The sequence below is a fragment of the Oncorhynchus kisutch genome, linkage group LG28 (genome assembly GCF_002021735.2).
Source record: "Oncorhynchus kisutch isolate 150728-3 linkage group LG28, Okis_V2, whole genome shotgun sequence".
In the NCBI taxonomy this organism is placed as follows: domain Eukaryota; kingdom Metazoa; phylum Chordata; class Actinopteri; order Salmoniformes; family Salmonidae; genus Oncorhynchus; species Oncorhynchus kisutch.
Genome location: NC_034201.2, coordinates 26210440 through 26236870, shown reverse-complemented (window position 1 = coordinate 26236870; position 26431 = coordinate 26210440). Strand labels below are relative to the sequence as shown.

General features: G+C 43.7%; 1 protein-coding gene across 3 annotated transcripts in view; it reads right to left on the bottom strand.

The window, feature by feature from the left end:
* Nucleotides 1–1376: 1376 nt before the first annotated feature.
* Nucleotides 1377–26431, bottom strand: part of LOC109873101 (VPS37D subunit of ESCRT-I) — a 44199-nt gene continuing 19144 nt past the window's right edge. For 2 of the 3 annotated variants that reach the window (XM_020464630.2, XM_020464629.2), the window contains exons 4-5: nt 12562–12644; nt 1377–2343 (exon numbers count right to left, since the gene is read on the bottom strand). In XM_020464630.2, coding sequence (XP_020320219.1) covers nt 1822–2343; nt 12562–12644 — 605 coding nt within the window. In that variant the 3' untranslated portion in view covers nt 1377–1821. Of the gene's footprint in view, nt 2344–12561; nt 12645–18218; nt 18493–26431 lie in introns of those variants that run through there. The other variant, XM_020464631.2, reaches the window with a different exon arrangement.

Genomic DNA, 26431 nt, shown 5'->3' with positions numbered 1-26431 from the left:
TGCTAAAAGCTTTAGTTGTGATCCTGAAACAGAATGGAAACCCCACATTGATATGTACACCATTCCCTTTCACAAAGACTTTCTGTGATAGCTTCTGTTTATTATCATTAGGCCTATCTGGGTTAGAATTCAAATCCACACTGTCACAAGTGTTAAAACACGAGTAACTTCAGTACTCCCAACATGAGCTGAAAGGCCTGGTAAACAATTAATGTGGGCTAAATAAAGTCCTCTAATTCTAGGCCCTTAAGTCACTTATGAGCTCCGTACAATCGTATTGCCATAATAACATATTGAGGACATAGGGGAAGACTTGTTCGTGACCACAGTGAAGACATGGTGGTTTCGCTCTGGCTTGCCCTGGCAGGCTTCTCCTATGAGAGGGCACAAGATCTGAGCTATAAAGTTCACCCTCACCTTGGAGCCTTAAGCAATAAGACCCGATGGGGTGTGGTATATGGCCAATATACCACGGCTAAGGGCTGTATCCAGGCACTCAGCGTTGTGTCGTGAATAAGAACAGCCCTTAGCCGTGGTATATTGGCCATACACCCTCCCTCATCTGGCCTTATTGCTTAATTATCCTATTTTCCCCAAAGTGCACTTACAGTATATGCTGGACTGGTAGTAAGGAAATAAATTGTTTCATATTAAATCATAACAGTATGTGCTGTCTAAGATCAGCCTGCAGAAGGTTGGCTTTCTCACTGAGATAAAATGTACATGCTCTCCTACTCAGTTGGGAGGAGAAAAAAACATCCTGAATGATCCTGTGTGGCTCAGTTGGTAGAGCATGGTGCTTACAACACCAGGGTTGTGGGTTCAATTCCCATGGAAAAAGTACAAAAAAATGTCTGTACACACTCTGGATAAAAACATCTGCTAAATTACTAAAATGTAAATGCAGTTTCTCATTTATCCGAATAAATAAACAGCCTTTGTTGCTGGTCATTTCAAATAGTAAATCATTTGCCGATGTGAATGCTTCAACACTGTTTGTGAAATAACACAGAGTTTGGTGCTCTTCAATGTTTATTTGTGACGGTAATCAACTTCGGCTGAGAATCTTGGTGACCTTTTAGAAAATGTAGCCTTATTTGGGAGCCGGGCCAAAGATAACAATGACTGTGTTTCCCCATATCCACTCCACTCTAATAATAAAAAATCCATGTGACAACACCATTTTTTGAAGACCATCTACACTAAATGTGCATTTGAAAAGGGAAGCTGCATAAACACTGCCACATATCGTGTTCATGGTTAAGCTTTGTGTTGCAATTTCAGAAAGATGGCTTGGAAATGGTTCCAAAGATGCATAAATATGACTGTATATTGCTTGGATCGCACTATAAAACAAGTAACAACAACGATTTAGGTTAATAATAAAAAACATGATTTGGACTTTATTGATCATCAGCAAAACGACACCAGGCCATTTCATAGAAGCCTTGCAATTCTCAGTCGGATGGATGGACAATGGGGTCCTTTATGACAAGATGGAGACACTAGTCCATTTGTGACATTTCCTTATCATAGCTGTGCTTTACAACCGTGATGCCCTGGAAGTGTAGCATTCAAATAAAAATGAAAAACATGCCCTGTTTCTCCTTCATTTACTCCCTTGCTTTCAACTAAACTTATTCCGTGCTTTATGGCTTCTAGTTATATCCCATTTTAGGTATGTTTACGTTTTGTGTCATGGATGGCGAACATATGTTTCAGATCAATTCCACAAAAGCTTCAAAAGCCATCTTTGCGTGCATGAGTCTGGTAGCCACTGTTTGGTTCCATGTCTAGAGACCTCTAGGGCCCATGCCTCAGTTATCGGTATGGAGGCTCAGGCTGGTGAGGGGCGGGCCTATAGAGCTGCTGTAACCGCATCGGTCTGGTTGACCAACCTCCGGGTAACTGTCCAATGACCCGTAGGTTCACAGGATGCCCATGTCCAGAGAGCGGGGCACTGGGGCTCAGGATTTGGGTCTGGCCCGGCTGGGAGTCCAGCGGAGGTAGACTGGTGTGGGTCAGGGCAGATGGGGGGGTGGTGGAGGAGGATGGCAGGGGGAAGTGGGGAAGCAGGATGGCGGGAGTGAGGCCGTAGCGGAGCTGGAAGACCCGGGGCGGGCCCTGGGCCATGAAGCCGTTGGTCCGCTGGGGTTCCGGCTTCTCGTCCCGCATCTTGTCCTCTGGCTTTTTGGGTTTGCTGGAATTCCGTTTGGCTCGGTTGAGCTCCTGGATTTTCTCGGCCTGAGCACGGCGAATGTGGTAGCTCTTCCTGGAGCTTTGGAAGGAGTCCAGAAACCCCTCCAGGGGCACGTTCCCCTCCATGAACTTCTCCAGGAGGTCCTGCAAAGCAGAGGCCCACAAATAAATGGGTATCAGGAGACAGGAATTCAAAACAAAAGGATTCCCAACCCCTGGGAACAGTTCAAACACAGCCCCACATGTAAAAGTAGATTTCACATTAACTTATGTTTTTCCATTAATACAGTGTCCACCACACTTCCACTGGCACAGCCCTAGAATGATTGTAATCAGTCTGTAATCAGTCTGACTGGCAACTGTGCCCCCAGTCATGGGGAGCAGATGGAAGACCTGTCTAGCCCAGTATGGGGGGAGTGAATAATTCATGACAGTCTAGTCTGCACAGCCCACCTCCCCAAACACCTCTGTCTGAGCACAGCCAATGGAAATTACTAAATTAACAGGCTACGAACTACGCACACAAAAAAGGCTTGGGTCATTACTGTGTCTCTTCCATATCGGAGCAGCGCAAATGGTCCCCACAGTACCCCCATAATTGCCCTGGACACTGTTTCTTTCTTCACATTTGCCAGCTGTAGAGGGCTTGACATAATCAACACTATGATATTACCTTCAGCCTCTGGGGCTGAAATCTGGCGTCTTCAACAGGGAGCCGCTAAAGATAGTGTGGCGATACATAAAACCAAATGGTGTCAGAAGGCTGGAACACACAAAAGGACCCACCCTTAATGACATACGTTAGAGAAATAGATTGTGTGAAATCCATCTAATAAACAAATGGCCTGAGGGTCGTCTATTTTTGAGAGACCCATGTTTTTTCAGTGCTGGCTAAGAGCCATCACTCAACACAGTCCTATTATGATGAGGGTCACCCAATCAATCAGGCTGACTGCTGACCTAACAACTTTTAGTAATGGAGCCATCAATCGGGGTTGTGTGAGGTGGAGGAAGCACAGTTTATTTAAGTCTTTGTGCTGGACGGCCTTGCATGGATAAATCAAAACCTGAAGGAAGGATTGTGTGTGGGGGGTAGTCTCTGGAAGTAAGCCTTTCTCTTGATGGGAACGTGCTGTATAGGACTGTAGTCTGTTCACAGTTATGCATTCGGTCACCTACTTAAAGGGTTTGTGAAATGAAGGATTATAAGGACCACTTGCTAATGGATCAAGCTCAATAAATGTGTTGCGCCATGTGTTCTTCGCCAAATAAACATGTTTTATCACCTAGGACAGTGTCGAGGTTGCACAAATTGTCTGGTAAAAAATAACCTCTCTCACAAGGGTAAAAACATACCGATATGTGCCCAGGAAACTTGACCCCATGACTCTATTTCCATTGGCCCTGTGTGGTTGGCAAGGTGTGCACAGGCTAGCCCACACCAAGCCCAATATGGGCTAGCCCACACCAAGCCTAGCTACTTCATAATATAGAGGCAGAGGCTCATTAGAATATTTTGGGGTGTGGTTTGCACACAGTTCTTTTTGTGCAGCCATTACTGAGAGTGTTCTGTTGTGTGACCCCAAAAATATTTGATCTTGTACACTGTCAACATTGAAGTCTTTCCCCCTACTGGAATCCGCAGTAGGGGGAAATTGTGTCACTGGCCGCCCCACCTCCGTAATTGTTTTTTTGTTGTTGTCAAGCTGAGGAGCGTCATGCAGCATGGTAAAAAAAAATACAGCACATATTGTGCTCTTCTAGCACACGTGCAATGATGTCCGAGGTGGAGAAAGTGTTGTTTGCAGTAACTTTCTTTGTTGTTGTAATATCGCAAATGGATGTGGCAGTTTCACCATTTAAGGATTCCAGCTTTAAGTACATGTGACATATTAGACTTAACATTTTCTCTAATAAAATGTATGAATGAAAGCAACAACTTAGTCATCTTTGCTAAATACCTTAAAGCTGGAAACATTAATGGATGGGCTAGCCACATCTGTGTGATATTACAACAACAAATAAGTTACTGAAAACAACATTGGCCATATCTGAATACCCATACTAGCGTACTACATACTTAAACTGCATAATATGTACTCATTTTCGCATACTATTTAGCACGTACCATTTAGTAAAAAGTATGCAGTATGCCACGGCTGCAGCCAACGCAGTAGTGGCTCCTGACTGGCTGAGTAGGTGTGTGGCGGAGTGCGGGTGGATTTGTCAGAATTCCAGACGTGCATCGCATTAACCAGCCTGATAATAGCTAATTTTCAATTCAATTAATTTATCTAAACTCTGAATAGAATAGGAATGTAGTTATAGGCCCTACTCAGGCTGGTTATAGGCAGACTATCACATTCAACATAAACCGTAGCCCATCTATCCTATTTAAAATGGACTGACGACAGAAACAGAATTTGGTTCAATTTCAATATTTATTAGTGAAACCATAGTTCTGTAACATACAGTACCAGTCAAATGTTTGGACACCAACTCATTCCAAGGTTTTTCTTTATGTTTTACTATATTCTAGTGGACATCAAAACTATGAAATAACACATATGGAATCATGTAATGAGAAAAATGATTTTAGATTCTTCAAAGTAGCCACCCTTTGTCTTGATGACAGCTTTGCACACTCTTGTCTTTATCTCAATAGTAAAAAAAATAAAGAAAACCCCTGGAATGAGTAGGTGTCCAAACTTTTGACTGGTACTGTATATAAATTAAATCAAATATCCTAGTACACATAAAACATTTTAATGTTAAAATCGAAAGGCTATTGCACAGAAAAACGTAGACAGTCGGCTGCATCGCAAATTCAGAAACGCCAGACAGCAACATAAAACTTTGTCCCCCTACACCAAACGCGATCACGACACACAGGTTAAAATATCAAAACAAACTCTGAACCAATTACATTCATTTGGGGACAGGTCGAAAAGCATTAAACATGTATGGCAATTTAGCTAGTTAGCTTGCACTTGCTAGCTAATTTGTCCTATTTAACTAGCTTGCTGTTGCTAGCTAATTTGTCCTGGGATATAAACATTGAGTTATTTTACCTGAAATGCACAAGGTCCTCTACTCCGACAATTAATCCACACATAAAACGGCCAACCGAATCGTTTCTAGTCATCTCTCCTCCTTCCAGGCATTTTCATCTTTGAACTTATATGGTGATCGCATCTAAACTTTCATAGTTTAGATGCGACCACTGGCAACACAGGTTCGTCTTTCAATCACCCACGTGGTTATAACCATTGAGGAGATGGTACCTGCTTCAATAAACCAATTAGGAGATGGGAGAGGCAGGACCTTCAGCTCGATCTGCATCAGAAATAGAAAGGAGTTCTATCTTAACCCTTGGCATCGCAGATGCTCGTTGGCACGCGCAAGCAGTGTGGGTGCAATAATTGAATAACATGGATTTCTACATTCATTTTGCGGCGCCTGCGCACCCGACGTGTCCGGTCTGGTCAGCATGTAAAGCACTGATAATTGGGAACGAGATCAGACTGACTGCTGAAGCTTGATCCATTCTTAAATAATTAAATAGGTAGCCTAGCCTACAAAACTAAAACAAACAATATCAAAATCATGGTGTATGTTATATTTTTATATTGATTAACATCAATAACGCAGCCACACCCCGAGTCCCCGCTGCTGACACATTCAGAAATCAAAAGATGGTTGATTATTTAGTTTTAAAGCTCTGACAAAGGCCAAGCTAACAAGAAACACTTTTCAATGAGAAAACAAAAAACATACGATGCAATCATCCTGTTAATTTGAAGGAGAACAAAAACTAATTGGCCTACCATTTAAGTAGCCCAGTTGTATTGTTTGGCTACTTGGCTATTGTTTGGCTACTTGAAGAGAACTAGGGACTATTACTCGCAGCCCACCTCTTCCAATGGGGATATGCCAGATGAAGAGCGGAAATTAGCATTAACATCCTGGCATTTAAGCATACTCGTTTTTAGAAAATTCACATACTATGCAACATTTTTTTTTTCGCATACTGAAAATACGTCATGCACGATGGCGTTGTTTCCTGCTATTCGTTCATTTCGGTACCGCATCCCCATATCTAATTGATCAGCTGTTATCAAAGCCAAAAGTATTATGACATCCGTGCATTTTAAAGTATACTAGATTTTCGAAATGTCACCCACAATTAAACTTTATTTTCCCACATACTCAAACGGCCTCCTATTTAGGATGCAAATATGGGTATTCAGACATTGCCATCGTTTTTCCCCTTGGACATCATTGCAATGCACGCGCATTGGAGCCAATGTGGAACCGATAAGCAAATTTGCCTCAGCCAAATGTAGCCAGCCTATACATTTCAGACCGCATTGGGCCCACATCCTGCCAATGTGGGCATGTTTGCTGGGTAGTGTATAGGTTGTAGTATCGAGCTGAAAGTACACTGAACAAAAATATAAACGCAACATGCAACAATTAAAAATATTTTACTGAGTTACAGTCATATAAGGAAATCAGTCAATTGAAATCAATTCATTCATCTATGGCCTGGGCAGGGTCGCAGCCATGGGTGGGCATAGGCCCCTACACTTGAGAGACAGATCCACCCATTCATTAGTCCCTAATCTATGGATTTCACATGAATGGGAATACAGATATGCATCTATTGGTCACAGCTACCTTCTTTTTTTTTAAAGGTAGAGGCGTGGATCAGAAAACCAGTTAGTATCTGGTGTGACCACCATTTGCCTCATGCAGCGTGACACATCTCCTTCACATAGACTTGATCAGGCTGTTGATTGTGTCCTGTGGAATGTTGTCTGACTCCTCTTTCAATGGCTGTGCGAAGTTGCTGGATATTGTTGGAAACTGGAACATGGTGTCATACACGTTGATCCAGAGCATCCCAAACATGTGACATGTCTGGTGAATATGCAGGCCATGGAAGAACAGGGACATTTTCAGCTTCCAGGAATTGTGTACAGATCCTTCCGACATGGGGCCATGCATTATCATGCTGAAACACAAGGTGATGGCGGCAGATGAATGGTATGACAATGGGCCTCAGGATCTCATAACGGTATCTCTGTGCATTCAAATTGCCATCTATAAATTGTGTTCCTTGTCCGTAGCTTATGCCTGGCCATACCATAACCCCACCTCCACCATGGGGCATTCTGTTCACAACCTTGATCAGCAAACCGCTCACCCACATGATGCCATACACGCTACTCTGTCTGAGAGACTCTATCGGAGTCGCTGCAGCCAGCTGGTTTCTTCACGCATCGCGCCAACAGAAACAACCATCTTTCTGGTAAGAAGAGGGGTAAAGAAGGGGTAAGAAAAGGGGCGGTGGGTGTATGCCTTATGATTAACTAGACGTGGTGTGATCATAACAACATACAGGAACTCAAGTCCTTCTGTTCACCTGAATTCCTCACAATCAAATGTCGACCGCATTATCTACCAAGGGAATTCTCTTCGATTATAATCACAGCAGTATATATTCCCCCCCAAGCAGATACATCGATGGCCCTGAACAAACTTTATTTGACTCTATGCAAACTGGAAACCACATATCCTGAGGCTGCATTCATTGCAGCAGGGGATTTTAACAAGGCTAATCTGAAAACAAGACCCCCTAAATTGTATCAGCATATTGATTGCGCAACCAGGGCTGGTAAAACCCTAGATCATTGTTATTCTAACTTCCGTGACGCAGATAAGGCCCTCCCCATCCCTCCTTTCGGAAAAGCTGACCACGACTCCATTTTGTTGCTCCCAGCCTACAGACAGAAACTAAAACAAGAAGCTCCCGTGCTCAGGTCTGTTCAACGCTGGTCCGACCAATCTGATTCCACGCTTCAAGACTGCTTCGATCACGTGGATTGGGATATGTCCCGCTTTGCGCCCAACAACAACATTGACGAATACGCTGATTCGGTGAGCGAGTTCATTAGAAAGTGCATTGACGATGTCGTACCCATAGCAACGATTAAAACATTCCCAAACCAGAAACCGTGGATTGATGGCAGCATTCGCGTGAAACTGAAAGAGCGAACCACTGCTTTTAACCAGGGCAAGGTGACCGGAAACATGACCGAATACAAACAGTGTAGCTATTCCCTCCGCAGGGCAATCAAACAAGCTAAGTGTCAGTATAGAGACAAAGTAGAGTCGCAATTCAACGGCTCAGACACAAGAGGTATGTGGCAGGGTCTACAGTCAATCACGGATTACAAAAAGAAAACCAGTCCCGTCGGGGACCAGGATGTCTTTCTCCCAGACAGACTCAATTATTTTTTGCCCGCTTTGAGGACAATACAGTGCCACTGACACGGCCCGCAACCAAAACCTGCGGACTCTCCTTCATTGCAGCCGACGTGAGTAAAACATTTAAACGTGTTAACCCTCGCAAGTCTGCAGGCCCAGACAGCATCCCCAGCCGCGTCCTCAGAGCATGCGCAGACCAGCTGGCTGGTGTGTTTACGGACATATTCAATCAAGCCTTATCCCAGTCTGCTGTTCCCACATGCTTCAAGAGGGCCACCATTGTCCCTGTTCCCAAGAAAGCTAAGGTAACTGAGATAAACGACTACCGCCCCGTAGCACTCACTTCCGTCATCATGAAGTGCTTTGAGAGAGTAGTCAAGGACCATATCACCTCCACCCTACCTGACACCCTAGACCCACTCCAATTTGCTTACTGCCCAAATAGGTCCACAGACGACGCAATCGCAACCACACTGCACACTGCCCTAACCCATCTGGACAAGAGGAATACCTATGCAAGAATATTGTTCATCGACTACAGCTCAGCATTTAACACCATAGTACCCTCCAAACTCGTCACCAAGCTCGAGACCCTGGGTCTCGACCCTGCCCTGTGCAACTGGGTACTGGACTTCCTGACGGGCCGCCCTCAGGTGGTGAGGGTAGGTAACAACATCTCCACCCCGCTGATCCTCAACACTGGGGCCCCTCAAGGGTGCATTCTGAGCCCTCTCCTGTACTCCCTGTTCACCCACGATTGCGTGGTCATCCAACTCAATCATCAAGTTTGCGGACGACACTACAGTGGTAGGCTTGATTACCAACAACGACGAGACGGCCTACAGGGAGGAGGAGAGGGCCCTCGGAGTGTGGTGTCAACAAAACAAAGGAGATGATTGTGGACTTCAGGAAACAGCTGAGGGAGCATCCCCCCTATCCACATCGACGGGACAGTAGTGGAGAGCGTAGTAAGTTTTAAGTTCCTCGGCGTACACATCACAGACAAACTGAATTGGTCCACCCACACAGACAGTGTCATGAAGAAGGCGCCGCAGCGCCTCTTCAACCTCAGGAGGCTGAAGAAATTTGGCTTGTCACCAAAAGCACTCACAAACTTCTACAGATGCACAATCGAGAGCATCCTGTCGGGCTGTATCACCGCCTGATACGGCAACTGCTCTGCCCACAACCGTAAGGCTCTCCAGAGGGTAGTGAGGTCTGCACAACGCATCACCGGGGGCAAACTACCTGCCCTCCAGGACACCTACACCACCCGATGTCACAGGAAGGCCATAAAGATCATCAAGGACAACAACCACCCGAGCCACTGCCTGTTCACCCCGCTATCATCCAGAAGGCGATGTCGGTACAGGTGCATCAAAGCAGGGACCGAGAGACTGAAAAACAGCTTCTATCTCAAGGCCATCAGACTGTTAAACAGCCACCACTCCAGCCACTTTAATAATGGAAATTGATGGAAAAATTATATCACTAGCCACTTTAAACAATGCTACTTAATATTATGTTTACATACCCTACATTACTCATCTCATATGTATATGTATGTACTGTACTCATCTACTGCATCTTTATGTAATACATGTATCACTAGCCACTTTAAACTATGCCACTTTGTTTACATACCCTACATTACTCATCTCAGATGTATATACTATACTCGATACCATCTACTGCATCTTGCCTATGCCGTTCTGTACCATCACTCATTCATATATCTTTATGTACATATTCTTTAACTAAAAGCACAAGCATTTTGCTACACTCGCATTAACATCTGCTAACCATGTGGATGTGTGTCACGTTCTGACCATAGTTCTTTTGTGTTTTCCTTGTTTTAGTGTTGGTCAGGACGTAAGCTGGGTGGGCATTCTATGTTTTGTGTGTCTAGGTTGTTTTTCTGTGTTCGGCCTAGTATGGTTCTCAATCAGAGGCAGGTGTCGTTAGTTGTCTCTGATTGAGAATCGTACTTAGGTAGCCTGTGTTTCACTGTGTGTTTGTGGGTGGTTGTTTCCGTGTCTGTGTTTTACACCACACGGTACTGTTTTCGGTTTTCACATTTGTTGTTTTTGAAAATTGAAGTGTTCAGTTTGGATTTATTATTAAATAAGATGAACACTAACCACGCTGCGCTTTGGTCCTCTCCTTCAACGGAAGAAAACTGTTACAATGTGACAAATCAAACATTTGATTTGATTTGATGACAATGGGCCACAGGATCTCATCACGGTATCTCTGTGCATTCAAATTGCCATCTATAAATTGTGTTCGTTGTCCGTAGCTTATGCCTGGCCATACCATAACCCCACCTCCACAGTGGGGCATTCTGTTCACAACCTTGACATCAGCAAACCGCTCACCCACATGATGCCATACACGCTACGCTGTCTGCCATCTGCCCGGTACAGTTGAATCTGGGTTTAATCTGGGAAGAGCACCTTTCTCAAGTGTGCCAGGGGCCATCGAAGGTGGGCATTTGCCCACTGAAGTTGGTTACGACGCCGAACTGCAGTCAGGTCAAGGCCCTGGTGAGGACGACAAGCACGCAGATGAGCTTCCCTGAGACGGTTTATGGACTTGATCTGCGGTTGTGAGGCCGGTTGGACGTACTGCCAAATTCTCTAAAACGACATTGGAGGTGGTTTATGGTAGAGAAATTAACATTCAATTCTCTGGCAAGTTCTGGTGAATGTTCCAGCAGTCAGCATGCCAATTGCACGCTCCCTTAAAACTTGAGACATCTGTGGCACTGTGTTGTGTGACAAAACCGCACATGTTAGAGTAGTGCTTTATTGTCCCCAGCACAAGGTGCATCTATGTAATGATCATGCTGTTTAATCAGATTCTTGATATGCCACACCTGTCAAGTGAATGGATTATCTTGGTAAAGGAGAAAAGCTCTCTAACAGGGATGTAAACAACTTAGTGCACAAAATTTGAGAGAAATAAGCTTTTAGTGAATATTTCTGGGGTCTGTTATTTTAGCTTGTGAAACATGGGACCAACACTTTACATATTGCATTTATATTTTTGTTAAGTGTAGTTATATTAAATTGAAGCTTTAGGTTACTGAGGTATTTACATTTTTCAGTAAACCGTGACGGTTAACCTGCAGTACGTATTAAAAATTAGCTGAATATACATATACACATCTATGTAAATGTAGGCACATGCTATAATTCATCAAAGGTAGGCCTATATCTGTAAATCCACTCAACCATGTCAGTGTTTGAGTGTTACATTTCCCAGCACTGCAAACATGATCAATATTCCGTGTCTTGCTTCACGCACAGGTATTTGCGGAATATCACACGTACTAAGATGAAGTGTTAGGGGGGGGGGGTTCTGTGCTATGGCTCATGGTAAAGACCCTTGAGCAGGCTGTGTGGAATACAGAGTGCTATTAATGAAATGTGATGTGGACATACAGTATAGGCTAGGCTATGGGGGTTGGGGGAGGCCTTTCATTCTGGAGAGAGACAACTGAGGGCTGTCACATGACTCCTTCTCCATTGTGGCTACCCGGTTTCTCTTGGGATGCATGGGCTGTCGATTGATTTGAACAGTGATTACACTATTGCGCAGTCTAGGTGGACATTTTTGGAAATGGAGCGTATGGATTTCTGTTAACTGTCTGGTTGTCAATAACATTGTGTGTTTAATGCGCAAATTAACATTTGAAAGAACCTGTTCTTTTGAAATATAAAGATCTAGGCAAATGCTCTCTTTCAAACTGTAGACATTTCTATTGAAATCGTGACCAGATAGATGTAGTATAGTGCACAGAAAACACTTCTTTTTTAAAAATCGCACTTGAAAAAGGCAACCAGTACAGTGTGGATCATAACTCCTGCATTCTTGAATACTCAAGTGTGCATGAGTTTCATGGACTATTCCTAGAACAAGCAGTAATCTGTCCGTCTTTACCGGAGTGCAGAATGAACAAAAGTGGCCTGGCTGTTGACTGGCATGGAGGCTTTTCAATTATACTACACTAGTGCTGACAATGCAAAGAACACACTCAGTGGTTTATGCTAAGACTAAACATTAGAGTTCAGGCTTTGGATTTACCTCGGACTGTTCCTCAGCACGCACCACATCTTCCTGGAGAAGATTCTGTGCTGTCTGGAGGCTGTGCTTCTGTATGTCGGCCTCTGCAAGGACAAAGAAACATAATTTATTCACAGGGAATGACAGTGACAGAGGGAACAGTTAAGAAAAAGAGCCTACCAAAAGAGTGACTTATGACTAGCTCAAGACTGAGGGTGGTTTAGTCACTGAGAAACCAGGAGAGATTAAATCATTTAAAAACAAATAACCTTTCAGGGAATGAATATTATTTCAAAATCGGACCTCTGAAATGAAAATGATTGGCCATGTCTTCAGCAAAATATATTTGACCTAAACCCTCTCTGAATGCTTGAAAAAACAAACAAGTGACCCTCCTTTTATACCCCAAAATAATAATGAAAACAAAAGGGATTGCAGAGAACATGTCTACCGTTTACCCTCACTTGTTGGACAGACCAGAGCCTTAAATATGCAGTTTTAGAAACTGTACTTCGTACTGTAAGCATTATATGGCAACGCAGGAATTCTGATACACAGGGCTGCAGGCCAGAAGGTTGTGGCTCATGGTAAAGATCCTTGAGCAGGCTGTGTGGAATATAAAGCGTTATTAATGAAATGTGATGTGGACATACAGTATAGCCTAGGCTATGGGGTGTTGGGGGAGGCCTTTCATTCTGGAGAGAGACAACTGAGGGCTGTCACATGACTCCTGCTCTATTGTGGCTCCCCGGTTTTTTACGAGATGCATGGGCTGTCGATTGATTAAATCTGAGACATCATTAGGAATCTGGGAATGGTACTTTGAAAAGTTAGGCCTACCTTAACCCAATGAGAGAAGGTCAAAAGTGATTCCCTAAAAGCTATCTGGGTTTAAACCTCTTCTATTGTACAGAAAGTCAATCAATCACATTTACAGTGGGGCAAAAAAGTATTTAGTCAGACACCAATTGTGCAAGTTCTCCCACTTAAAAAGATGAGAGAGGCCTGTAATTTTCATCATAGGTACACTTCAACTATGACAGACAAAATGAGAGAAAAAAATCCAGAAAATCACATTGTAGGATTTTTTATGAATTTATTTGCAAATTATGGTGGAAAATACGTATTTGGTCAATAACAAAAGTTTATCTCAATACTTTGTTATATACCCTTTGTTGGTAATGACAGAGGTCAAACGTTTTCTGTAAGTCTTCACAAGGTTTTCACACACTGTTGCTGGTATTTTGGCCCATTCCTCCATGCAGATCTCCTCTAGAGCAGTGATGTTTTGGGACTGTTGCTGGGCAACACGGACTTTCAACTCCCTCCAAAGATTTTCGGCCAAGAAAGCTAAGGTAACTGAGCTAAATGACTACCGCTCCGTAGCACTCACTTCCATCATCATGAAGTTATTTGAGAGACTAGTCAAGGATCATATCACCTCCACCCTACCTGACACCCTAGACCCACTCCAATTTGCTAACCACCCCAATAGGTTCACAGACGACGCAATCGCAATCACACTACACACTGCCCTAACCCATCTGGACAAGAGGAAAACCTATGTAAGGATGCTGTTCATCAATTACAGCTCAGCATTTAACACCATAGTACCCTCCAAACTCGTCATCAAGCTCGAGACCACAGGTCTCGACCCCGCCCTGTGCAACTGGGTCCTGGACTTTCTGACGGGCCGCCCTCAGGTGGTGAGGGTAGGTAACAACATCTCCACCCCGCTGATCCTCAACACTGGGGCCCCACAAGGGTGCGTTGTCAGCCCTCTCTTGTACTCCCTGTTCACCCATCACTGCTTGGCCATGAACGCCTCCAACTCAATCATCAAGTTTGCAGACGACAGCGGTAGGTTTGACATGATCGTGGACTTCAGGAAACAGCAGAGGGAGCACCCCCCTATCCACATTGACAGGACAGTAGTGGAGAAGGTGTACATTTTTAAGTTCCTCGGTGTACACATCACGGACAAACTGAAATGGTCCACCCACACAGACAGCGTGGTGAAGAAGGCACAACAGCGCCTCATCAACCTCAGGAGGCTAAAGAAATTTGTCTTGTCACCAAAAACACACAAACTTTTACAGATGCACAATCAAGAGCATCCTGTCGGGCTGTATCACCGCCTGGTACACAACCACAACTGTAAAGCTCTCCAGAGAGTAGTGAGGTCTGCACAACGCATCACCGAGGGCAAACTACCTGCCCTCCAGGACACCTACACCACCCGAAGTCACAGGAAGGCCAAAAAGATCATCAAGGACAACAACCACCCAAGCCACTGCCTGTTCACCCTGCTATCATCCAGAAGGTGAGTTCAGTACAAGTGAATCAAAGCTTGGACCGAGAAACTGAAAAACAGCTTCTATCTCAAGGCCATCAGACTGTTAAACAGCCATCACTATCATTGAGTGGCTGCTGCCACCATACGGACTCAAATCTCTAGCCACTTTAATAATTAAAATCGGATGTAATAAATGTATCACTAGTCACTTTAAACAATGCCACTTTATATAATGTTTACATACCCTACATTACTCATCACAAATTTCTTGTTAACAAATTATAGTTTTGGCAAGTCAGTTAGGGCATCTACTTTGTGCATGACACAAGTCATTTTTCCAACAATAGTTTACAGACAGATTTATTTCACTTATAATTCACTGTACCACAATTCTAGTGGGTCAGAAGTTTACATACACTAAGTTGACTGTGCCTTCAAACAGGTTAGAAAAGTCCAGAAAATGATGTCATGGCTTTAGAAGCTTCTGATAGGCTAATTGACATAATTTGAGTCAATTGGAGGTGTACATGTGGATGTATTTCAAGGCTTACTTTCTAACTCAGTGCCTTTTTGCTTGACATCATGGGAAAATCAAAAGAAATCAGCCAAGAACTCAGAAAAAAATTGTAGACCTCCACAAGTATGGTTCATCCTTGGGAGCAATTTCCAACTGCCTGAAGGTACTACGTTCATCTGTACAAACAATAGTACGCAAGTATAAACACCATAGGACCACGCAGCCGTCATACCGGTCAGGAAGGAGACGCGTTCTGTCTCCTAGCAAGTATAAACACCATAGGACCACGCAGCCGTCATACCGGTCAGGAAGGAGACACATTCTGTCTCCTAGAGATGAACGTACTTCTATGCAGAAGTGCAAATAAATCCCAGAACAACAGCCAAGGACATTGTGAAGATGCTGGAGGAAACAGGCACAAAAGTATCTATATCCACAGTAAACAAGTCCTATATCGACATAACCTGAAAGCCTGATCAGTAAAGAAGAAGCCACTGCTCCAAAACTGCCATAAAAAAGACAGACTGGTTTGCAACTGCACACGGAGACAAAGATAGTACATTTCTCCAAAAAGTACGCTGGTCTGATGAAACAAAAATAGAACAGTTTCGCCATAGTGACCATCCTAATGTTTGGAGGAAAAAGGGGGAGGCTTGCAAGCCGAAGAACACCATCCCAACCGTGATGCATGGGGGTGGTAGTATCATGTTGTGGTGGTGCTTTGCTGCAGGAGGGACTGGTGCACTTCACAAAATAGATGGCTTCATGAGGTAGGAAACTTATGTAGATATATTGAAGCAACATCTCAAGACATCAATCAGGAAACAAAAGCTTGGTTGCAAATGGGTCTTCCAAATGGATAATGACCCCAAGCATACTTCCAAAGTTGTGGCAAAATGCCTTAAGGACAACAAAGTCAAGGTACTGGAGTGGCCATCACAAAGCCCTGACCTCAATCCCATAGAAAATTTGTGGGCAGAAAAGAAAAAGCGTGTGCGAGCAAGAAGGCCTACAAACCTGACTCAGTTACACCAGCTCTGTCAGGAGGAATGGGCCAAAATTCACCCAACTTATTGTGGGAAGCTTGTGGAAGGCTACCTGAAACGTTTGACCCAACTGAAACAATTTAAAGGCAATGCTACCAAATACTAATTGAGTGTATGTAAACTTCTGACCCACTGGGAATGTGATGAAATAAATAAAAGCTGAAATATCATTCTCTCTACTATTTTTCTGACATTTCACATTCTTAAAATAAAGTGTTGATACTAACTGACCTAAGACAGGGTATTTTTACTAGGATTAAATGTCAGGAATTGTAAAAAACGGAGTTTAAATGTATTTGGCTAACATGCTGACCAGACCGGACACGTCGCGTGCGCGAGTGTCGGAAAATAAATTGAGAAATACATGTTATTCAATTATTGCGCGCGTCAACGAGCAAACAGGAGACGTTGATCAGGAATAGACGACATCCATTGTACCATGACATCATAGACGGCCTTTGCTGGACTCTGTCGCTGTTTCTGTAACTCCTGGTGCAGTTTCTTTAAGTCATCCACCCACTGCATAATGTCAGTGTCCAAAGGATCCTCAGCTGTCTTTCTCGGGGAGATGGGTCGGGGAGATGGGGTGGAGGTTGATGGAGTCGCATGGCAGAGGGCACAGATGCACCTGGACAGTGGGTTGGGTGTTGGTGAGAAGGGCCTAGGTGTTGGAGAGAGGTGCCGGACAGGTGATGAACCAGGCTGGGGGGGATGATGAATCAAGGGGCGATGAACCACCTGTAGATGGGCCCTCATCTCCATCTCTGGACTGTCCAAAACATCACCGCCATCCAACAAGTACAAGCACAAGGCGAATACATTAGAATACAATGCAAGCAATCTTAAAATATCTCTATGGGCTCCATGTAGTTAAAATGGATTTCATAAAATGGATTTCTCCTGACCCCTCCTGTCTCAGCCTCCAGTATTTATGCTGCAGTAGTTTATGTGTTGGGGGGCTAGGGTCAGTTTGTTATATCTGGAGTACTTCTCCTGTCCTATCCGGTGTCCTGTGTGAATTTAAGTATGCTCTCTCTAATTCTCTCTTTCTTTCTCTCTCTTGGAGGACCTGAGCCCTAGGACCATGCCTCAGGACTACCTGGCATGATGACTCCTTGCTGTCCCCAGTCCACCTGGACGTGCTGCTGCTCCAGTTTCAACTGTTCTGCCTGTGATTATTATTATTTGACCATGCTGGTCATTTATGAACATTTGAACATCTTGGCCATGTTCTGTTATAATCTCCACCCGGCACAGTCAGAAGAGGACTGGCCACCCCACATAGCCTGGTTCCTCTCTAGGTTTCTTCCTAGGTTTTGGCCTTTCTAGGGAGTTTTTCCTAGCCACTGTGCTTCTACACCTGCAATGCTTGCTGTTTGGGGTTTTAGGCTGAGTTTCTGTACAGCTCTTTGAGATATCAGCTGAAGGGCTATATAAATCAATTTGATTTGATTTGATTTGATAAACATCTCAATCTAATTAACACACACAACACACCGTCTGTTTTCTGATGTTTGAACTTGCCATCATTATTATAACACAAGCATTGAATATATCCCACTCACAGTTTCCCCCATCCAGAAAAGAGCTGATGTCATATGTTCTAACTAGGTCTGCTAAACATAAGATCAGAAACACCCACACTCATAATGTACAAAAGGACTCGCAGCATAACGACTACATACTGTATCTGGCATATCGGTGTCTGTCTGACGATGTTTCACGTGAACACAATCTAGTTGTCTGAGAATCGGTGGGACATACACCACCAGTAGCCCCACTCCTCTTGCCAAATTCACTTTTCAGACTGTGAACATACCAGTTCCGAATCTTCTACATGTTTCTTTGATATCAGTATCGGTGTTCAAATTCCGTGATATCTCCCTCCAGCTGTTGACTTTTGCTGGCTTGTCCGAATATAACCGCATCGAAGGGTTGTAAAGGTTCTCGTATTGCCTCATCGACTCGCACAGACGCTCCTCCAAACTGGACATAGACAAAATTGCACTTAGCAAATCTCAAATTAAAAAGCATAAAAAAGGAAGCTTGCAAGTAGTAGAAGTGAAGTAGCAGACCATCTCTTCTGTGTTTACACCAGAAGGGATACCGGAAAATATATGACGTAGACAGAGGGACGGGACTTACATTGCAAAACTAACTTAATACTGCCCCTCAGTATTCGCAAGGAATGATACGTCGGGTCTCAATTTCCAGGTATTACAAGGAACTGCCTCTTTTGTGGTGAAAAACGACACTGCAACACTGCACTACGTCCCGTTGTCCCGTTTTTAAACATTTAAAAACATTGAGGTTTGCTCAAATGAAGAAAAACCTCTAGCTTTTCTCTCTCAGCCTGTCAACACAAGAAAGAGGCATCCTCATACAGCAAGGCTCCACTTCCATTGAATAATGTTTGCAGTGTCATCGGCTGGGCCCCGGGGCAGGGGAATAAGGCAAACACAATCTATTAGCTCAACCCAGCTGATGAAAAATGGGGGCTTGTCCCTTGAAGTGTAGCTTTGCTGTTACTATGGAAACGTGTCATCATATTAACGTGCCCTCATTTGTTTACGGCCGCAGGGTAGTAAGTCGCCCAGGCAAGTTGGCCAGCGTAACCGTGGAGCAAAGAAAGGTCACGGTGATGACACTATCTTTCTGCACCACGGAGAGAAGCCCCCACCCTTGTATCTGGACAGATGGAGCTAAAAATGCAGGATATGCAAAGACCAGCCCAACAGCTGTGGTGGCAAACAGGCCTACTATTATTCAACAAATGCATAATAGCTAATTGTACACAGATCTCCTTGTTTGTCCAGCCAATTAGTGGTGTTTTCAGCATAGTTTTAGTTGAACATGTCTCCACAAGATGTTCCCTTTAACATGTCACTTCAGTTGACCTATCATAATGGATTTAGCATGCTAATGATTTATACAGAGCACCACAGGCAGTGTTCACACAAAAACAACAAACCATAGTAAACATTCCAATAACAAGCCCATGACAACTCTGCACCTACGCCTCCGTTCATGTCTCCATTGCCTGAACATGAATAATCCAAACCAACATTAAAGCCTCTTCTGGCAAGAGCTGTGTGAACATGTACCTTCAAATACGTGAGAACCATGCATGTGGGAAATGGTGATGAGTGTCACGTGCATGACCTGTGCTACAGATGTTGGGGTGTAATGGGAGGAGACAGACATCCAAACACTACAGGAGCAGCTGCATGTGACCTACATTGAGGGCAGAAATAATTCAGCAGGCCTGAAGGCTAACTGGCTAACACAATAGCACTAGCGGTAGCGGGTCCACCTCTGGGGGAAATGGGGGGGGGGGGCAACACCACCCCATCCTCTGGGAGTGGCGGTTGGCGTGCTGACACCCACAGCAGAGGATTTAGGATTTTGCACATTTGAAAAATAGTATGTAGTACATTCCAAACACTTCCTTGGACTCCTTCAGTAAAACATACAGTATAAAGGTCTGTTCTCCAAGCAAGCCAACAGAAAGAAGACCGATTTTATGATTGAACTGCAGCTGACATTGTCTCTTGTCAATGGCTATTAGATAGCATTACTGCTGACTGGTATGCCTGCAACACTGCATATAGACACCAATGCAAGGACCAGGCTGTATCACATTTGGCTGTAATTGGGAGTCCCATAGTGCGGTGCACAATTTGCCCAGCGTCGTCCTGGTTTGGCCGGGGTAGGCCGTCATTGTAAATAAGAATGTGTTCTTGCCTAGTTAAATAAAAATAAAAGAACATGTGTCCACAGGAATTAACTTTTTCCAATGGTAGTGTCCTATCAAATTAATATGGGAATTCATATTAAGACGTCTAACGTGGAAGTTCATACTGTTGTATACTGATGCTATGCAAATAGGTCATAGTATCACAGATGGGGTGTCGCAGGGCTTGGTGTATTAGAGCCCTCAAATTAGCCAGTGGGTCAGCAGTAAATTATAACTCTGCAGGACCCTGGCCTGGTTTAGATGCCTACATAGCACAACATATCTTCTCTCTCAAATTAGGTCAGGATGAAAAAGACAAAGCACGCAAGCTCCTAGACCATTTTATTCAGCGAAATGAAAGCCCTCTCCCCCAGACACACGCACACACTCTTCCTGTCATAACAGTGGGTGTTCTCTTTGGTATGTGGAGATACTGTAAATACTGCGGTCTGCTGCTGCTCCTCTTGAATGGGGATGATAAAATGAGCTTGATGGGCTTCACACAAAGATACACACAGTGATGTTTCCTGAATGTGTCACTCTGTCTCTTTGCAATGTTTCAAGCTTTTTATAACATAAAGGCACTGTGCTGACATCTGCTATGCCTCCCTCTGACAAGTTTGGTAGAGTTCCCAGAAATCTTTTAGGATGTAGATGAGGCGGATAAAATGCATACCTGGGGCCTCATTTATAAACAGTACGTACAGTTGAAGTCAGAAGTTTACATACACCTTAGCCAAATACAAGTGAACTCAGTTTTTCACAATTCCTGACATTTAATCCTAGTAAAAATTCCCTGTCTTAGGTCAGTTAGAATCACCACTTAATTTTAAGAATGTAAAAAAAGAGTGATTTATTTCAGCTTTTATTTCTTTCATCACATTCCCAGTGTGACGATCGTCTGAAGAAGTAGACCAAGGTGCAGCTTGGTAAGTGTTCATGATCTTTAATACTCAGAACACCAAACAAAAACAACAAAAGGAATAACGAACGTCACGTTCTGCCGGCTTCACAGAGCTAACAAAAAACAAGATCCCACCAACAGGCTACCTCAGTATGATTCCCAATCAGAGACAACGATAGACAGCTGCCTCTGATTGGGAACCACACATTGCCAAAACCAAAGAAATACAAAACATAGAATGCCCACCCCACATCACACCCTGACCTCATCAAATAGAGAAATGAAACGGCTCTCTAAGGTCAGGGTGTGACAGTACCCCCCCCCCCCCCCCAAAGGTGCGGACTCCCGGCCGCAAACCTGAATCTATAGGGGAAGTTCCGGGAGGGCATCTATCCTTGGCGGCGGCTCCGGTTCGGGGCGAGGGTCCCCTGTCCTGCTCCGGTTCCCCCCACCTTGGTGGCACCTCTGATGTGGGGACCCTCGTCGCCGGCCCCGGACTGGGGACCCTTGCCGCAGGCCCTGGACTGGGGACCGTCGCTGCAGGCTCCGGACTGGAGACCGTCGCTGGAGGCTTCGGACTGGGGACCGTCGCTGGAGGCTCTGGACTGGGGACCGTCGCTGGCGGCTCCGGACTGGAGATCATCGCTGGAGGCTTCGTGCCATGGATCATCACTGGAGGCTTCGTGCCATGGATCATCACTGGAGGATTCCGTACTGGAGTTCTGGAGCATAGAGCTGGTTCCAAAGAGTACAATCTTTGTACCCATGTGCAGTTGCAAACCGTATTCTAGCTTTTTTATGCCGGTTTTGGAGCTGTGGCTTCTTCCTTGCTGAGTGGCCTTTCAGGTTATGTCGATATAGGACTTGTTTTACTGTGGATATAGATACTTTTGGGCCTGTTTCCTCCAGCATCTTCACAAGGTCCTTTGCTGATGTTCTGGAATTTATTTGCACTTTTCGCACCAAAGTACGTTCATCTCTAGGGGACAGAACGCGTCTCCTTCCTGAGCGGTATGGCGGCTGTGTGGTCCCATGGTGTTTATTCTTGTGTACTATTATTTGTACAGATGAACGTGGTACCTTCAGGTGTTTGGAAAATGCTCCCAAGAATGAACCATACTTGTGGAGGTCTACAATTATTTTCTGAGGTCTTGGCTGATTTCTTTTGATTTTCCCATGATGTCAAGCAAAGAGGCACGGAGTTTGAAGGTAGGCCTTGAAATACATCCACAGGTACACCTCCACTTGACTCAAATGATGTCAATTAGCCTATCAGAAGCTTCTAAAGCCATGACATAACATTGTTGGATTCAAACGTTCTGCTGACAGGTTTGCTATTGTTTTCTCTTTCATTAACTGTCACATAACTTTGCCAAATACAGCATCAATTACTGCAAAAAAATGACACAATTCTGACAACACAGTGAATAGACCAGTAGCTTATGCAAAATAGTTGACAGTATGCCTATGGGTGGGCTACAGTATTGTTGTGTGATAGGAGCGCAAAATCATCAACTTTATCTCAGAGCCTATACCAAAGCAGGATATAGAAACACAACAATCTACAATCTATTGATGAACAAAATATTGAACAACAATTTGTCCTCTTGCATAGAAGTGTGGGCTGTAGCCTACTTTTAAATTGTTTCCAATATGCAATCAATCTTTCAGAATGCATGGACAGGCACTCACTATAGGCAGCATGCATGTTTAGTTGGAAAAGTTCACAGTAAAATATCTAAATGTTCACCCAAACCTCTGCAGAAATGTGATCAAATATGCCACTGCTCTTTCTTTTACAAACTGCAGTGGTCCAATTCCAATAGTGCCAAATTATACAGAAAATAGAGGGTGTTATTGTCACCATAAAATGTGAATGGAGGGTGTTTTCCAGGCAAAGTTTTAATGCTTGTTCACATGTAACAGATGTCCAGCAAAGACAAGAAGACAGGTCTCGGCACCAGTGTAACTCTTGCATTATGTTTTTAAAGAAAGGATTGTCCAGCCAGTGATCCCAGTTGATTGGTGTTTATTCTGACAATGGACACAAGGAAGCACTTTAGATGTGCAGGAGAACAGTATGTTGATGGCTGTAGATTCTTGATTTGGCAGGTAGCCTAGCGGTTAAGGGTGTTGGGCCAAAAACCGAAAGTTTGTTGGTTCAAATCCCAGAGCAGACTGTGCCCTTGAGCAAGGCAAACGCTAATTGCACCTGTAAGTCGCTGTGGATAAGAGCGTCTGTTAAATGACTATATATGAAATGTAGTGTGAAAAGCATTGTGAATTAGCAGGGAGTTATGCGGCCATTTACAATTAGAGCATGCAAGCTAAATATTCAGTCATGTCAAAGTGGAAGAAAAATTCGAACATTTATTTACATTTTTTATTTATTTGTTATATCTTGATTAGATTAACCCCCTGAGTGAATACATGTTAGAATCACCATTGGCAGAGATTACAGCTGTGAGTCTTTCTGGGTAACTCCCTAAGAGCTTTCCACACCTGGATTGCGCAACATTTGCCCATTTTATAATTTTTCATGCTCTGTCAATTTGCTTGTTGATCATTGCTAAACAACTATTTTCCGGTCTTGCCATAGATTTTCAATCAGATTTAAGTCAAAACGTTAACTCAGTCACTCAGTTGGTAACCAACTCCAGTGTAGATTTGGCCTTGTGTTTTAGGTTATTGTCCTGCTGAAAGGTGAATTTATCTCCCAGTGAAAAGCAAACTGAACCAGGTTTTCCAGCCATTAAACTCTGTATCTGTTTTAGTCACCATTGGCCTCATGGTGAAATCCCTGAGCGGTTTCCTTCCTCTCCGATAACTGAGTTAGGAGGGACGCCTGTATCTTTGCAGTGACTGGGTGTAGTGATACACCATCCAAAGTGTAATTTCACCATGCTCAAAGGGATATGCAATGTCTGCTTTTTTTTATTTTACCCATCGACTAATAGGTGCCCTTCTTTGCAAGGGATTGGAAAACCTCCCTGGTCTTTGTGGTTGAATCTGTGTTTGAAATTCACTGCTCGACTGAGGAACCTTACAGATAATTGTATGTGTGGGGTACAGAGATGAGGTAGTCATTCAAAAAGCATGTTAAAAACTATTATTTAACACATAGTCCATGCAACTTATTATGTGAATTGTTAAGCAAATGTTTTACTCCTGAACGTGTTTAGGCTTACCATAACAAATGAGTTGACTACTTATTGACTCAAGACATTTCAGCTTTTCATTTCGAATTAATTTGTACAAATTATGGGGTATTGTGTGTAGGCCAGTGACAAAAAAAATCAAAATCAGTGGAGGCTCCTGTCACGACTCCCGCCGAAGTCGGTCCCTCTCCTTGTTCGGGTGGCGTTCTGATTTACATCCCCTCATTACTCTAAGTGTATATTATCCGTCCTCGGATAATGCGCCAAGTTTATAAATCTCAATATTTTTAGATGTACGTATTCTTTTCAGAAATGGCACACGCAGATATTTAGTGTGAAACTTACGAAACGGTTATAAATGAGGCCCCAGCATCTTGTGTAATGAGATTTGTACAGAATGGTTTCTCAGCTCTCCTCAAATCCAAGAAGACTGTGTGTGTGCAGAGGAGGTTAGAGCAGTGCTAGCACTCCGGATTGGAGCCGAGTGGCTTCATCTTTACTTTACCACAGTCTGACAATAGCAACACCGTTAGCATCTTCTAGTGCCTTCAGCAGCTAACGATAACTGTTTCTCTACATCAGCAAAAAATAACATGAGAATTCAAAACAGAAATCCAGCAAGATTGATTACAACTTCAGGCGAGTTGAAAGGTGAAGGATTTTGTCTCTAGATATCTTCCAACAATGTGTGCTTTCACAGCTCACCACTATATCACATTTGTTGGGCATTTTTATTTTCTCCTTACAGCTCCCCAAAAAATTTGACATTTCGCAATCTCTTTATGACAACTTGGCAGTATACAGCAGGCCTACACTGTGTGAGGTAATGGAGGTAAAGCTCCTTACATAGGCCAATGCTAACATGTTTAATTAGGCCAATGCTAACATGTTTAATTAGGCCAATGCTAACATATTTAATTAGGCCAATTCTAACATGTTTAATTAGGCCAATGCTAACATGTTTAATTAAGCCAATGCTAACATGTTTAATTTGCCCCCCCCCCCCCCCCCCCACCACCACCGTCAGATTTAACAGATCTCGAAAAGGTCAAGGTCATGGGAAGAATTTAGTTAAATATGGGTGCGGGCAAAAAAAAATCCTTGTTCACACCACTGAAGGTCTCCTCATGCTGCAGAGATTACTCTCTCTCTTGTACAAAGCTGTGTGTGTGTGTGTGTGAAACTATGGGTACACAATTCCCATTGGAATGTGCAATGTTGAGAAAAACTGTTTTCCATTTGTTACATAACTACTTTATGTATCATTTGTTACACATAAGTGAGGGCTGTCTTTGTCTATCTGGCAGTTGTGGTTTGATTCCCAGGGGGATTGAGTACAAAAGCCTGCAAAGGGCCCCATTCTCCCCCCATGTGGTAAGGTCTGTGTAAGGGGAGTTCAGTAGCCTTAATCCAACTTTGATAACTACCCCCACCAACACACATACCGAAATGAAACTGACTTAATTACTGACTCCCACCAGTCACAGTGCAATCTCACACCCTAGCACTAAAGTGGCTGGCTTCCAATCAGTCTGAAGCCGTGGGAGTGTAAGCGGCCAATAAAATCCTTGCGCTTCATGGTCACTCAGAGAAGTGGGCTTTGTTTGTCTTGGTGCTTCTTTTCACGTTTGCATGTATAATGACCTGATTTATTGTAATAGTTTCAGATATATCTCAAGTCACACTGAAAGATATCTGTGGGTGGGAAGAGCCCACGTTGTAGATAGATCAGGGGGGCATACTTTTCTGCAGCAGTCCCATTCTGTGTACATTCAATGTGGGCGGAAGCATCGACCACAGGTTTCTTTCTGTGTGTTCTGAAGAGAGGAGGTGACGTCGGAAACACATGCCGTCTATAGAGAAAAATAAGATACTCTAAATACATAGATCAGATTTGTTGCCTACTTTCTGTCAGAAGTTAGAGCCCAAACGTGTGCAAACAAAATTCACAACTCAAAGGAAAAACAGCTCTGAATTCACCTTCTGGGTATTTTGAATCCCACAAATAAGCCTAAACCTCAATGCTGACAGTAATTTGAAACGAGCGGGAGAAATATATCTAAACTTGGAAGTCAATACTACTGTTACCCTCTCACCAAGCTCGAATTTGACTCTCACGGCATTACTTATCTGAACAGCATGGGACATTAGGTGAGAAGGACATCTCCAATAAGAATCCCTACTGTAAACTCGCTAGGGTTGTAACGATGTGCGATGACAGTCAGGAAGCAAGT